The sequence below is a fragment of the Odocoileus virginianus genome, chromosome 16 (genome assembly GCF_023699985.2).
Source record: "Odocoileus virginianus isolate 20LAN1187 ecotype Illinois chromosome 16, Ovbor_1.2, whole genome shotgun sequence".
Lineage (NCBI taxonomy): Eukaryota > Metazoa > Chordata > Mammalia > Artiodactyla > Cervidae > Odocoileus > Odocoileus virginianus.
The window spans coordinates 18,417,675-18,432,007 of record NC_069689.1 but is presented as its reverse complement, the minus strand read 5'-3'; the positions used below and the strand labels follow the sequence as shown (position 1 = coordinate 18,432,007).

The window sequence follows — 14,333 nt, the reverse complement described above, 5'->3', positions numbered from 1 at the left end:
AGATAAATTTTTACCTAAATTTTAGAATACATAAAAGCACACATTTCTTAGGACAGCAAAATATTCTGTCAAGTGGTTATGCTATAACTTACTTTCCCTGTTATTAGACATTTAGGTTATTTCCAACTATACTTAATGATGATGCTACCAATGTACCAGCTACACTTCCCCTATCAGACAGTAATATTATTTAAAAAACTAGTGACCTAATAGGTAAAAAAGTGATAACTTATTGTCTTATTTTGCTTTCTTTACTCTGTATGTGCTTACTAGTGAGACTGAACATCCTTCTAATCAGAGATTTCATAAATATTTTTCTTCTAGTTTTTCCATATTTCAACTTAATATTTAATTCTTCAATCTAATATGGATTAATTTTGTGTGCAAGTGAAATGAGGATTTAACTTTTAAGCACATTTCTTCCCTCCCCCACTGATGGGTTACTGTAGCACTGTTTGTGATAGCTTGCTTATTATATGTTTAATTCTTATATTAATTTAGGATCTTCTTCTGGGCTATTTTGTCTTCTCTATTATGCTAACATCACAGACTGACTGTTAAGAGTTTTAAAATATATTTTACATTATGGAAGAGTTGTTGTGTGGTTACCCAATCATGTCCAACTTTTTTGTGACCCCATGAACTGTAACACGCCAGGCTTCCCTGTTCCTCACCATCTCCTGGGCAAGTTCATGTTCATTGCATTGGTGATGCTATCCAGCCATCTCATCCTCTGACACCCTCTTCTTCTTCCGTGCACAATCTTTCCCAGCATCAGGGACTTTTCCAGTGAGTCAGCTGCTTGCATCAGATGACCAAAATACTGGAGCTTCAGCTTCTGCATATCAGTCCTTCCAATGAGTATTCAGGGTTGATTTCCCTTAAGATTGACTGGTTTGATTTCCTTGCTATCCAAGGGACTCTCAGGAGGCTTCTCTAGCACCACAGTTCAAAGGCATCAATTCTTTGGCACTCAGCCTTCTTTACTGTCCAGCTCTCACAAGTGTATGTGACCACTGGGAAGATCATAGCTTTGACTATACGGACCTTTCTCAGCACAGTAATGTCTCTGCTTTTCAACACACTGTCTAGATTTATCAGTTTTACTGCCAAGAAGCAACTGTCTTCTGATTTCATGGCTGCAGTCACCATCCACAGTGATTTTGGAGCCCAAGAGGAGGAAATCTGTCACTACTTCCACCTTTTCCCCTTCTATTTGCCATAAAGTAATGGGGGTGGATGCCATGATCTTAGTTTTTTTAGTATTTAGTTTTAAGCTGGCTCTTTATTATCCTTCTTTATTTTTTCTAACTTAAACAATTCTTATCAGCTTTTTCCCAGATGACTTTTACAATGTTTCTGTGCAGTTGAAAAAAACTATTATGTTTACAGCATCTTATTAAAGTTATAAACCAATCTGTGAAGAGTATTTTTGCCAACCACAGTAGTAGTGAAAGTCGCTCAGTCGTGTCTGACTCTTTGAGACCCCATGGACTGTAGCCCACCAGGCTCTGCCATCCATGGAATTCTCTAAGCAAGAATACTGGAGTGGGTTGCCATTTCCTCCTCCAGGTTGTCAACCATTAACTGGAGCAATTCTTATAGTCTAAAAAAATTCACATAAAAATTGTGAAAGTAACATGATCAGTCAGCTCCATTAATTTTTACCTGAAACACAATTATAGGATTCATTTACCCCTTTTACACTGAACCAATCTCTTCCTCTCTTGCTCTCTGATTTACTGCTATTTTTAAGAGAGTCTCCAAAGGTAACTTCTACTCTTTCCATTTAAAATGAGGACTACTTGATCTACACTGATAAATTGCTGGATTAACTCCATTTAGAGACTATGTTTTCGCAAAAGTAAGACATACACCCAACTCAAGTCTCATCCACTAAACATTTATCTGTGCCATGTGCCAGATACTGGGGACATAACAAAACAGACATCTGTCTCTGTCTTCATGGAGTTTAGTCTCACGATACTCCATTAGGAGAAATTATTTACAATGATTTAAAAGAAAGACATTATTTTCATGAAAGGGATAAATGAAGAAAGATACTTACTGCATCACTTAGGACTTCACTGTTTATAGGCAAGATGTGTTCAATTCGCACAAAAGGTAAGAGAGAGGAAAGGATCTCTCTAAGCTCTTCGATGTCCAGGTCCCTTCTTTTCACTCCTCTCTTGTTCACACTATGAGCAGTGCCACTCAGTAAGTTCGGCTCTATGACAGAAACAGAAAATGAGAGGTCTCCACTCAAATCCAAATTTCCAGAGAAAGGTTCTCTTTCTTCTCTAAGTATACTTTCAGTAACCCTCTGTATTAAATTTACCTGCTTCATAAAGTGTTATAAATAAGTTATTTTTATGGCTTAAGAAGTTTTCTTAATAGAGATATTCTTGGACAAAGAAGAAGCACGGTGTCAATAGTATAGTAACATTCTTTATAACTGTTCAAGATTAAAGAAGACAGAATACTTTTCTGCATACTAACTCAAAGGAGAAAAAACAACAATCTATTAAAATCTAGTCTGATCAAGGGCTTTTACTTAATGTTCCTCACTTTTGGGGCCAGTTTTTTTTTTTTTAAATAAACTTACAATAAGGGTAATACAGAACAAATGTTACTTCTGTTAACTGTAAGTTATGAGTATGCTCATTAGGCTACTATATAGATTTAATAGGAATTTAATGAGTATCTAAAATTATATCACCTGACACCTCAAAGCAGCAAAACCTAATATACACTCTATTTAACTTTAAGAATTTTATGAGTCTCCTAAATTTCCACAAAAATGTTAATGCATAAAAGTTCATGTGTAATATATTTCCACTGTCCACAGCAGAGAATTAATGTTTTTTTTCATGGGGTATTAGTGAAAGAGGAAGATCTGAAGTATACATATGCTTTTTGATAGTGAGGTGGGAAGGAAAATAACATATTTTGGAAATTTTTAATCATACCTTTAAACTAGGGGGCTATATATATATATATATATTTTTTTTTTTTTTTTGCTTAAAAATGAGATCTTTATCATTCACAATATAAATGCTGGATTTTTTTCATAAACACTACAGGTAAACTGGTATTTTCCCTGAAATAATGTGATAAAGAGATGCTGTTTTTGAGAGGCTTATTAAAACTGTTGCCAGTGTGTGGGAAAGAGTTCCTGTTCTTGCCTCGTTATGCTTTGGCTTCAATGTGTATATAAGGCACTGCTCTTCAAAAGAAATTTTTTCTCAAAGTAGTGGTGTCCTATTTTCAAACGAAATATTCCATGAAATCCCCAGATACATAACAGGTAAGGGCAGAAACCTTATACATGAAAGTGACTGAAATAAAGGTGCAGTCTGGTCCGTGCAGCTTCCTTCTCATCTCTGTGGAAGAGACTCCCATTCTAACCCAGCCAGAAAACTACTGAACAATGGAAACTTTATCAACGATGTTCATTATCTGCCCCAAATAAATACGACATATCATTACCAGTCTTACATCAATAAGCCTTTGATGATTATGGAACACTGTATACACTCAGTTCTTGTTACTTGGGGTGGTATTGTTCTATAAAGCCACCACAACAATTAGTGAATACTGAACCATTGCTCCTACAGGAACACAGAGTTAGGTTCCTTTGAGCCTCTGGTCACAATATTTTTGTCAGCCAATGAAGACAAAGCCCTGTTTTATGTGTGTTTCTGTTTAAGGACACCTTGTTAGTATATATTGTTGATTCATTAACAATGAGCTCACAGCCAACAGCACTGTAACTCATGCACCTGAACAATGCTTATCTAACACATATTTTCTCCATAAGGCACATCATAGCCCTCTTGGACTTAGGAACACTAGACAGTATTACACACTTGGAGGCTATCTCAGACAGTGGGTTTACTAGAAAATCCTACTAAGATATAAAAAACACAGCACTAAAAAGACTATGAAAAGGCCACTTGTTTGAGAATTAAGTGAAGATGGCAGCGTATCACTCTGTTCACCATAAGCTGGAAACGTATGACAGGGGACTCAAATCTGTCATTCTGTGCATCTCTGCAAATGACTAAAAGTGTCATGAGCACTGATTTGGGGATCACAAATAAATTTTAGCAAGTAGGTAAATTTGCAAATTTAGAATCTGAAAAGCAGCAGCATAGACTGTATACTGGCATTTCAAAAATGTCCCAAATTAATAGTAGTGGTTTTTACATTTAAAAAATTCAAACAAGTATACTATCAAGGGTGAAACAGATCACCAGCCCAGGTTGGATGCATGAGACAAGTGCTCAGGGCTGGTGCACTGGGAAGACCCAGAGGGATGGGGTGGGGAGGGAGGATCAGGATGGGGAACACGTGTAAATCCATCGCTGATTCATGTCAATGTATGGCAAAAATCACTACAATATTGTAAAGTAATTAGCCTCCAACTAACAAAAATAAATGAAAAAAAAATTTCAAATCTGAAACTGCTAAAGGCTTCTGCAGGCCGCAGATTAAATTAGGAGAATTAGATAGGAGGACTGCTTTTGTTTCCTAGAGCTTGGTAGCAGTACATTAAAGGAACACTATAAAATGATTTGAAGGCAGGTTCAGCTGTACTTTTTAAAAATATTTTAAAATGTGAGCAGAACAACTCTAAGTATACTAAAAAACACTGACTTGAACACTTCAAACATGTGACCTTTATGGTATGTAAATTTATCTATATAAAGCTGTCAAAAATGAGAGGAAAGGGAAACCTGCATTTAATTTTTCAAATTAAAATATTTTGATTTGGGTTCACTATATAGACAAACACAGAATTATATAGAGGAAATCACACCGGTGGGTGGGCTCACCCTAGATAAAGATGTAAGACTGCTACATAAGCACAAGCTCCCCAAGTTAAGATCATAAGCGACATATGGTGCTGGCATCTCTTCTGTAGTAGCCCCTAGTTGGAGGCCATGCAAAAGTATCATTTCTCCTTTACCTTTCACAAAAACGTCAAATAAACAACAAACATGCTTTCCTTTGGTAGTCATATCTTTTTTTTCTCGAGCAACATTCACATAGCATAAAATTTACCATTTTAACCATTTTAGAGTGTACAATGTAGTGGCTTTTAGTACATTTATAATGCTATGCACTTATCACTACCACCTAAATCTAAAATATTTTCATCAACAACACGCCTTTGTAACACTTAACTCATTAACTGAAAAATTACACTCTAATTATAAATCATTCAATATACATTATTAAACACCCAGAAAGAGAACATTAAGAGTTACAGTTTAAAGGGCAAAATTAAACTTTCTGATATGTTTATTTCTAACCAAGTGAATCCTTTTCACTAAAGGATTTTTACTGATTGTAAATATTTCTATTCTCTCCAGGCAACAGTGGTAACTGTCGAGACTGATGTGCAGCATATACTTTAGTAACTTCTGGGAAAAACTTACAGTTGCAAGCTAGTTCTCTGAGCTTACCTCTGTCTGCTATTCTCTTCATTAACTGATGCTCACCCCATTTAATCAGATATTTAAGGATATCTTGTTCACTTGCCTATAATAAAAAAGTTTGTATTTATTTTAGTGCAATCAGACAGACATTAATCTCATTAAAGACTCTTCTTATGTCATAAAATATATACAGTGTACAACATGCCATGTTTCACTCATTACACTGGCTGTTTCAAATGTCTGACCTAAACCTGTGGTATACCAGGAAGCAAATGCCCAATTATGTACATTTGGTCCAGTAACCTCACTCTTGGCTCAAACTAAATTTTTACTATTTCCATCTTTATTTGTTTTTTAAACTGTTTTCTTTCCCTGTTTTATCTTACTGTATGGTTTCTATACAGCTGCCTTAAATTCTTTGGGGGACAAGATGGAGAGTAATACATGAAAGTAAAAGTGTAGAGATACAGTGTCACTGCTGTCTCCTTCAGGAGCAGAAAAAACAAGTATGGCAACTTGTCTTGGCAGAAGACATTACGATCTCCACCAAGTACGCTACTGACTGGTGAAGGACCCCTCAGGCACAGTCTGTGAAATGGCAATGTGCTTCTCATTTCTTTGTACTGCACTTAAAATTTTAGGGCAAAAAAAAAAAATCTTAGGGCATAATCCAGGTTGCTCTCCATGTTTTTTACATTCTAAGAAGAAACACAAAGATTCTAAACAGTCATCAAGTTCAGTTCAGTCGCTCAGTCATGTCCAACTCTTTGCGACCCCATGGATCATCTCATCCTGTGCCGTCCCCTTCTCCTCCTGCCTTCAATCTTTCCCAGCATCAGGGTCTTTTCAAATGAGTCAGCTCTTCACATCAGGTGGCCAAAGTATTGGAGTTTCAGCTTCAACATCAGTCCTTCCAAAGTATAATCAGGACTGATTTTCTTAAGGATGGACTGGCTGAATTTCCTTGTAGTCCAAGGGACTCTCACGAGTCTTCTCCCAACACCACAGTTCAAAAAAAGCATCAATTCTTCAGCACTCAGCTTTCTTTATAGTCCAACTCTCAAGACATCCATACATGACTACTGGAAAAACCAGAGCTTTGACTAGATGGACCTTTGTTGGCAAAGTAATGTCTCTGCTTTTTAATATGCTGTCTAGGTTGGTCAAAGCTTTTCTTCCAAGGAGCAAGTGTCTTTTAATTTCATGGCTGCAGTCACCATCTGCAGTGATTTTGGAGCCCCCTCCCCCCACAAAAATAAAGTCTCTCACTGTTTCTCCATCTATTTGCCATGAAGTGATGGGATCGGATGCCATGATCTTAGTTTTCTGAATGTTGAGTTTTAAGCCAACTTTTTCACTCTCTTCTTTCACTTTCATCAAGAGGCTCTTTAGCTCTTCTTTGCATTTCTTCCATAAGGGTGATATGTCATCTGCATATCTGAGGTTATTGATACTTCTCCTGGCAATCTTGATTCCAGCTAGTGCTTCATCCAGCCCAGCATTTCTCATGATGTACTCTGCATATAAGTTAAATAAGCAGAATGACAACATACAGCCTTGACGTATTCCTTTTCCTATTTGGAACCAGTCTGTTGTTCCATGTCCAGTTCTAACTGTTGTTTCTTGACCTGGATACAGATTTCTCAAGAGGCAGGTCAGGTGGTCTGGTATTCCCATCTCTTGAAGAATTTTCCAGTTTATTGTGATCCACACAATCAAAGGCTTTGGCATAGTCAATAAAGCAGAAATAGATGTTTTTCTGGAACTCTCTTGCTTTCTCGATGATCCGGCAGAAGTTGGCAATTTGATTTCTGGTTCCTCTGCCTTTTCTAAATCCAGTTTGAACATCTGGAAGTTCACGGTTCACATACTGTTGAAGCCTGGCTTGGAGAATTTTGAGCATTACTTTGCTAGCATGTGAGATGAGTGCAATTGTGCAGTAGTTTGAGCATTTTTTGGCATTGCCTTTCGTTGGGATCGGAATGAAAACTGATCTTTTCCATTCCGGTGGCCACTGCTGAGTTTTCCAAATTTGCTGGCATGTTGAGTGCAGCACTTTCACAGCACCATCTTTCGGGATTTGAAATAGCTCAATTGGAATTCCATAACCTCCACTAGCTTTGTTCACAGTGATGCCTCCTAAGGCCCACTTGACTCAGCATTCCAGGATGTCTGGCTCTAGGTGAGTGATTACACCATCGTGGTTATCTGGGTCATGAAGATCTTTTTTGTGTAGTTCTTTTGTGTATTCTTGCCACCTCTTCTTAGTATCTTCTGCTTCTGCTAGGTCCATACCTTTTCTGTCCTTTATTGTGCCCATCTTTGCATGAAATGTTCCCTTGGTATCTCTAATTTTCTTGAAGAGATCTCTGGTCTTTCCCATTCTATTGTTTTCCTCTATTTCTTTGCTTTGATCACTGAGGAAGGCTTTCTTATCTTTCCTTGCTATTCTTTGGAACTCTGCATTCAAATGGGTATATCTTTCCTTTTTTCCTTTGCCTTTTGCATCTTTTCTTTTCTCAGCTATCTGTAAGGCCTCCTCAGACAACCATTTTGCCTTTTTGCATTTCTTTTTCTTGGGGATGGTCTTAATCACTGCCTCCTGAACAATGTCACGAACCTCCGCCCATACTTCTTCAGGCACTCTATCAGGTCTAATCCCTTAAAGCTATTTGTCAAAAAAAAAAAAAAAAGCTATCTGTCACTTCCACTGTATATAAGGGATTTGATTTAGGTCATACCTGAATGGTCTAGTGGTTTTCCCTACTATCCTCAATTTAAGTCTGAATTTGGCAATAAGGAGTTCATGATCTGAGCCACAGTTGTCTCCTGGTCTTGTTTCTGCTGACTGTATAGAGCTTCTCCACGTTTGAATATAATTAATATATTCAAGAATATAATTAATCTGATTTCAGTGTTGATCATCTGGTGATGTCCATGTGTACAGTCTTCTCTTGTGTTGCTGGAAGAGGGTGTTTGCTATGACCAGCGCGTTTTCTTGGCAGAACTGTTAGCCTTTGACCTGTTTCGTTTTGTACTCCAAGGCCAAATTTGCCTGTTACTCCAGGTAGCTCTTGACTTCCTACTTTTGCATTCCAGTTCCCTATAATGAAAAGGACATCTTTTTGGGTGTTAGTTCTAGAAGGTCTTGTAGGTCTTCACAGAACCGTTCAACTTCAGCTTCTTCAGCATTACTGGTCGGGGCATAGACTTGGATTACTGTGATATTGAATGGTTTGCCTTGGAAATGAATAGAGATCATTATGTCATTTTTGAGATTACATCAAAACACTGCATTTCAAAAAAAAAAAAAAACCAAAAAAACACTGCATTTCAGACTCTTTTGTTGACTATGATGGCTACTCCATTTCTTCTCAGGGATTCTTGCCCACAGTAGTAGATATAATGGTATTCTGAGTTAAGTTCACCCATTCCAGTCCATTTTAGTTTGCTGATTTCTAAAATGTCAATATTCACTCTTGCCATCTCCTATTTGACCACTTTCAATTTGCCTTGATTCATGGACCTAATATTTCAGGTTCCTAGGTAATACTGCTCTTCACAGCACTGGACATTACTTCCATCACCCATCACATCCACAACTGGGTGTTATTTTTGCTTTGGCTCTGTCCCTTCTTTCTTTCTGGAGTTATTTCTCCACTGATCTCCAGTAGCATACTGGGCACCTACTGACCAGGAGAGTTCATCTTTCAGTATCCTATCTTTTTGCCTTTTCATACTGTTCATGGGGTTCTCAAGGCAAGAATACTGAAGTGGTTTGCCATTCCCTTTTCTAGTGGACACATTTTGTCAGACCTCTCCACCATGACCCATCAGTCTTGGGTGGCTGACATGGCATGGCTCATAGTTTCACTGAGTTAGACAAGGCTGTGGTGCATGTGATCAGATTGGTTAGTTTTCTGTGATTGTGGTTTTCGTTCTGTATGCCCTCTGATGGATAAGGATAAGAGGTTTATGGAAGCTTCCTGATGGGGGAGACGAACTGAGGGGAAAACTCAACTGACAAATCCTACTTCCTATAATGTCTGCATCAGGACAGTGAAATAATAAGGTTAATGAAAACAGATCCTAAACAGATCAAGACCGATTATGACAACATATGTACTGCAATCAAAGCAATGTATAAAGGAAAAATACAGATGCTAAGTGGATTACTTAACCCTTCACTGCACTGCTGACTGAGATGAAAAGCATTTCATAATTTTTCCAATACAAATACAAAGAAATAGGATATGGCTTAATGAGTTTATAACTTCATATCATTAAAACTGCTGTACAGTTACCAGCATAAAAGTGATACAGCCAGTGCCAAAAAAAAACCAACTTGAATAAACTACCTCAAAGTATTTTATTAGCTTATTTTAAATATACTGTTAAATTACTTAATTTTATGATATATAAGAATACAAGAATTTGTTTAAATGTACTTCTGACTAAAAATAAGTGCTGAAAACATTAGTATACTTCAGCAGGACTCATACACTGAGTTTTAAGAAATGTCTGAATAGGTCAGAAATTGAATGTTACTCTTACTTTGTGCTGCTTTAGTCTAAGTATCTTCTGATACTTTACCAAAAATAAAAGAAACTCTTATAGTGAATCTACTATTAACAGAAGCCAAGAGAATCACCACTGGGATATGCTTCTGACCCTGCCTACTGCCACAACCCCTTTGGTGAATAGCTGGTTAGGACCTGGGCTGGTTCACACTGTTCAGTGATGGTGGCAGTGTGCACAAAGGGCCAGAGACCTAGAAATCTTCGGCTGCACAAATATGAAGAGGGCATTCCTGGGTGGGCTGCTCCCTGGATGGGAGAATAACACAGTACAGACGGGCTTCCTGGTGCACATATGAATGACAATGAATTTGAGAGGTGTATAAATGATTACCTGTAGGTAGTCAGACTGGATAGCAGTAAGCAGATGGTCTTTGCTGAGTTCATAAAAAACATCCGAAGTCATGACCTGGGAAAATTCCTCACAGAGGAAATGTAAAGCTTGTCGGTGCACCCACTTAGAGCCATATGGATGAGAGCTCCACTTGAGGATGGCAATTAAGGTATCTAATGAGATGCTTTCAGCAATGATATCCTCACAGCCTAAAAGAGAAGGCAAATACTTCTTGAGATTAATCATAAATATTACTGAACATTAGTGTGTTAGACAGCAATCTTAAAAGTAGCAACAGGAAAAAAGAACACAGAGATAATAAAATCTCATGGAAGTCACCAAGACTTGATGGGATGGGGTAGCAACTGGTAACCATAATAGATTTTGACAACTACAGGGAATCTGCTGTTCCACAAAGATTTACAGGAAAAGGTGGGAATCCTCATAACTGTTTAAGAAAATAAACATCTATGTCCAACTCAAAATCTGTATAAGCATAGCAGAGAGCACTAGACCAATGGGGAAAGAAGGAAGAATAGGTAGGAATGACACAGCTATGGGAATTGACAAGCTGAGGTTTGGATGACACCTGACAGATAACTGAACCACACTTAGGGATATGGGTGGGCTATCTTCTAGGAACTATGAGGATATCTGTTTTTGGTAATATTCTAGTAAAAAAAACAACACTTTGCATTGTTGATAGTTTCATCCCTTAGAGTACTGCATTTTTTTTGTTTTCATTTGTTGAACTAAAAAGAAATACATGGTTTAAGTGAAAAGGACCAGGATCCTGGAGAAAGAGCTATGGCACTTTAAGGGCTTTAAGAAGAGAAGAAAAACATCTGAGGATAGTCAGCTATTTTCCTTGGGAAAAATAATTACAAAATACAAAGATAAAACACAAATAGAATTGGAGTGACAAAGACTGTGTAAGGGAAAATGGCTTAAGTTGGACAGACATTCTTCACAACTAAGTTTACCATAAAATACAAAAAGAATCCCAATAATGGGATTAGATGCCACTGTCACCACCACAAATGTGGCTAAACAGGCTGCTCTCTAATGAGCTCGGAGGTTTAAAAGATACAATAAAAGACAGAAAGGTCAGTAATGAACTCTGGAGACTTTCCAAGCTCAAAGTTCTTCTGAACCTATGAAAAGAGAAAGATAATGATTCCCATTTTCAGGTGATGTATGATCATTAGGAGCCAACATAGAGTTTGTAAAAAGTAACGCATCCTCCCCTTTTGATATGACAACAGAGAAACCGAGTATCATAGAGAACTGTGTAACCTGATTTCTGTAAAGCATTTAACAGAACACTTCATGATGTCTCCAGATTGTCAGCTAAGAAGATGGGGACCACTGTCTTATATCACTGGTATCTTCTTCCACATGGTAGACACTGAATAAAAATTTGCTGAATGTACAAATGAGATCTTTCAAGGTAAGACAAAAAGATGTGGAGGGGTGACAGAACAGTGGCTAACAGAACCATGTGTAAGAAGCATTGGTCAACTCCCGAGATGGAGTGGAGAGTCTCTACTTTTCTGATGTTCATCAAGCTGGAAAGTAGGCTTCAAAGTCTTGAGACAACCTAAAACTGGGAAACACATTTAAAAATATACTGGATAAAATGGTCAAAATTAGCTAAAAAGATGGATCAAAATGAAAGTGAAATCTAACTAGAAAAATCCTAAGTTCTATATTTAAAGAGTCAACTACAGAGTAGATGACAGGAAGAGCTAGCTTAACTACAACCATTATGTAAATATAGTATCTGGGTATATTAACTGAATGAATGCAAAATGTGACATGGTTACTATAAAGCTAAAACAATCATAGGCTTTTAAGACACAAGCATAGAGTCGTAATCAAAGGAATAATGTTGCATTGCTGTCCTGTTGGATGCTGTTTTCTGTTCTAAGCCCTGTGGTTTTAGACCGGCAATGACAAAGCTCTAGAATTCTCAGAGGGCAAAAATACCGTGAAGAGTTTGAGAGATGTTAATGAAAAAAGCTCTGAACAAACAATATTATTATTGATTTATGTAACAGAAACCCAAGGAGAGACGTAAGAGCTATCTTTCAATGTCTGATGGAACCTCATGAGGCAGGAAAAAAAAAAAAAAGACCAATTATCTGTGGTTCCAATGGCAAGTCCTGGGAAACGGATGGTAAAAGAGATTCTGACTATTAAGAAATTTCTAACAATCAAAACTGTTCTCCTTGCCTCTCCTCAATAAAAGGATCCCTCCAGAAAAATGTAGGAGTAGAGGTTAGCTCATCACATTATGGGTAGAATACCAAGAACCCTGGGACTTCCCTGGTGGCTCAGCAGTAAAGAATCCACCTGCCAATGCAGGAGACACGGGTTCGATCCCTGGGTCAGGAAGATCCCCTGGAGAAGGAAATGGCAACCCACTCCAGCGTTCTTGCCTGGGAAATCTTATGGACAGAGCTATCTTCTGGTGGGCCACAGTTCATGGGGTTGCAAAAGCGTCAGACATGACTTAGCAACTAAACTACAACAATAACCAAGAACCCTTATGGAACTAAAGAAGGATGACATCCAAGCTTTTTTTGGTCATAACGATAAAATCATGTTTAGAAATAACAGAGTAAGAGTGTCTGTGTGTGCAATGAGCACTCAGTTGTAAGAGAGTAATTAAATCTAAAGACTGAAGATTAATTTATCTAATCTAAACCTTAAAATGGCATCCTTATAAAGTGATATCTGCATGTAAATGACACCAGAGGCATGAATGTGTGCTCATGAAAAGTGGGAAATGTGGAAGTCCCGGATAGTTCTCATGATGTTACAGGAAGTCCTGAACGCCAAGCGGAGGAGGACAGGCCTCGCCCGGTGGCCAGTGGAGGGCTCTGTCAGTCTGCTGCTTTAAAGCAGGCGGGGCAGCAGAGTTGAGGAGCATGAGTCAACATGACAGGGAAGGCCGTCTGGCAGATGTGCTTGGGGACAAAGCAGGGCAAATCAAGAGGAAAAGTGGTTATTTAAAGGAATGTGTCACAATCTTACTAAAACCAGGATACTGGCAGAGGAAAGAAAGAGAAAGATAACATCACATGTTTAAACTTTTCAAGTTTACAAAGAAGTAAGACATAATATGAAAAAAGGACTTTGAAATCAGATTGTCTTGAAACCCCAACTTGGGCATTAAGCAGAAAAATCACTTTGGGCAAACTACTTAACCACCCTGAGTCTCTTAATTTTTCCTTCATAAATCCTCCACATTCTCTAAGTCAGCTGAGATATTGCCTCTTTCAAAAGCCTACCTTGAGCCCATTCCCCAAAGCCTAAGTCAAAAGTTAGGTGTTCCTCCTACCTAAAATTTTCCACAATGTCTTGTGTTTCTCCCTGTGATAGCATTAAATTCTCACACTTGTTTGGTTTACATTTCTGACATATTTGTTTGATTCCTCTATCAGACTGAGTGCTCCTCTGGGGTATTGAACCCCCTTTATCTCTGATGCTATAGCACCTGACACCTGGTAGATAATTAAAAACAAAACATAATGCTAACATTTTTGAAATTTATTATGTACCAAGATCTGTGCTTAATTTTGATAATATTCTTGAAGAAGGTAATATTATAATTCCCATTTTACAGATGAGAAAACTAAGACTCACAAAGACTAATTAACTTGCCCAAGGTCATACAGCCAGGAAGAAAGTAAGTCATACTTAATGAATCATCTTTTACTTCCATCCTAAAAATCTCTTTCCTTGTCATGCCTCTTAACTTAGGTCTTCTACTCATCAATGCTCATCGTAACTTCTTCACTTAGAACTTCCTCTCTCATGAATAGGAAAGCACCTTATAAATTCACCAAACATGGTGATGTTAACTCATAAATGTTTAAGAAAATTGGGCTAAAACAAAACAAAAAAAAAGTGGAAGGGACATTTTCAAGAGATTTATCTAGTATTGTCAAAATTAGTATTTTCATGTCATAG

General features: G+C 37.7%; 1 protein-coding gene across 3 annotated transcripts in view; it reads right to left on the bottom strand.

Moving 5' to 3' along the window:
* The window catches only part of BTBD7 (BTB domain containing 7), a 92,812-nt gene that overhangs the window by 15,257 nt on the left and 63,222 nt on the right, over positions 1-14,333 (bottom strand). For all 3 annotated transcript variants that reach the window (XM_070477926.1, XM_070477925.1, XM_070477927.1), the window contains 3 exons: positions 10,356-10,564; positions 5,472-5,547; positions 2,069-2,229 (listed from right to left, as the gene is read on the bottom strand). In XM_070477926.1, coding sequence (XP_070334027.1) covers positions 2,069-2,229; positions 5,472-5,547; positions 10,356-10,564 — 446 coding nt within the window. The remainder of the gene's footprint in view (positions 1-2,068; positions 2,230-5,471; positions 5,548-10,355; positions 10,565-14,333) is intronic.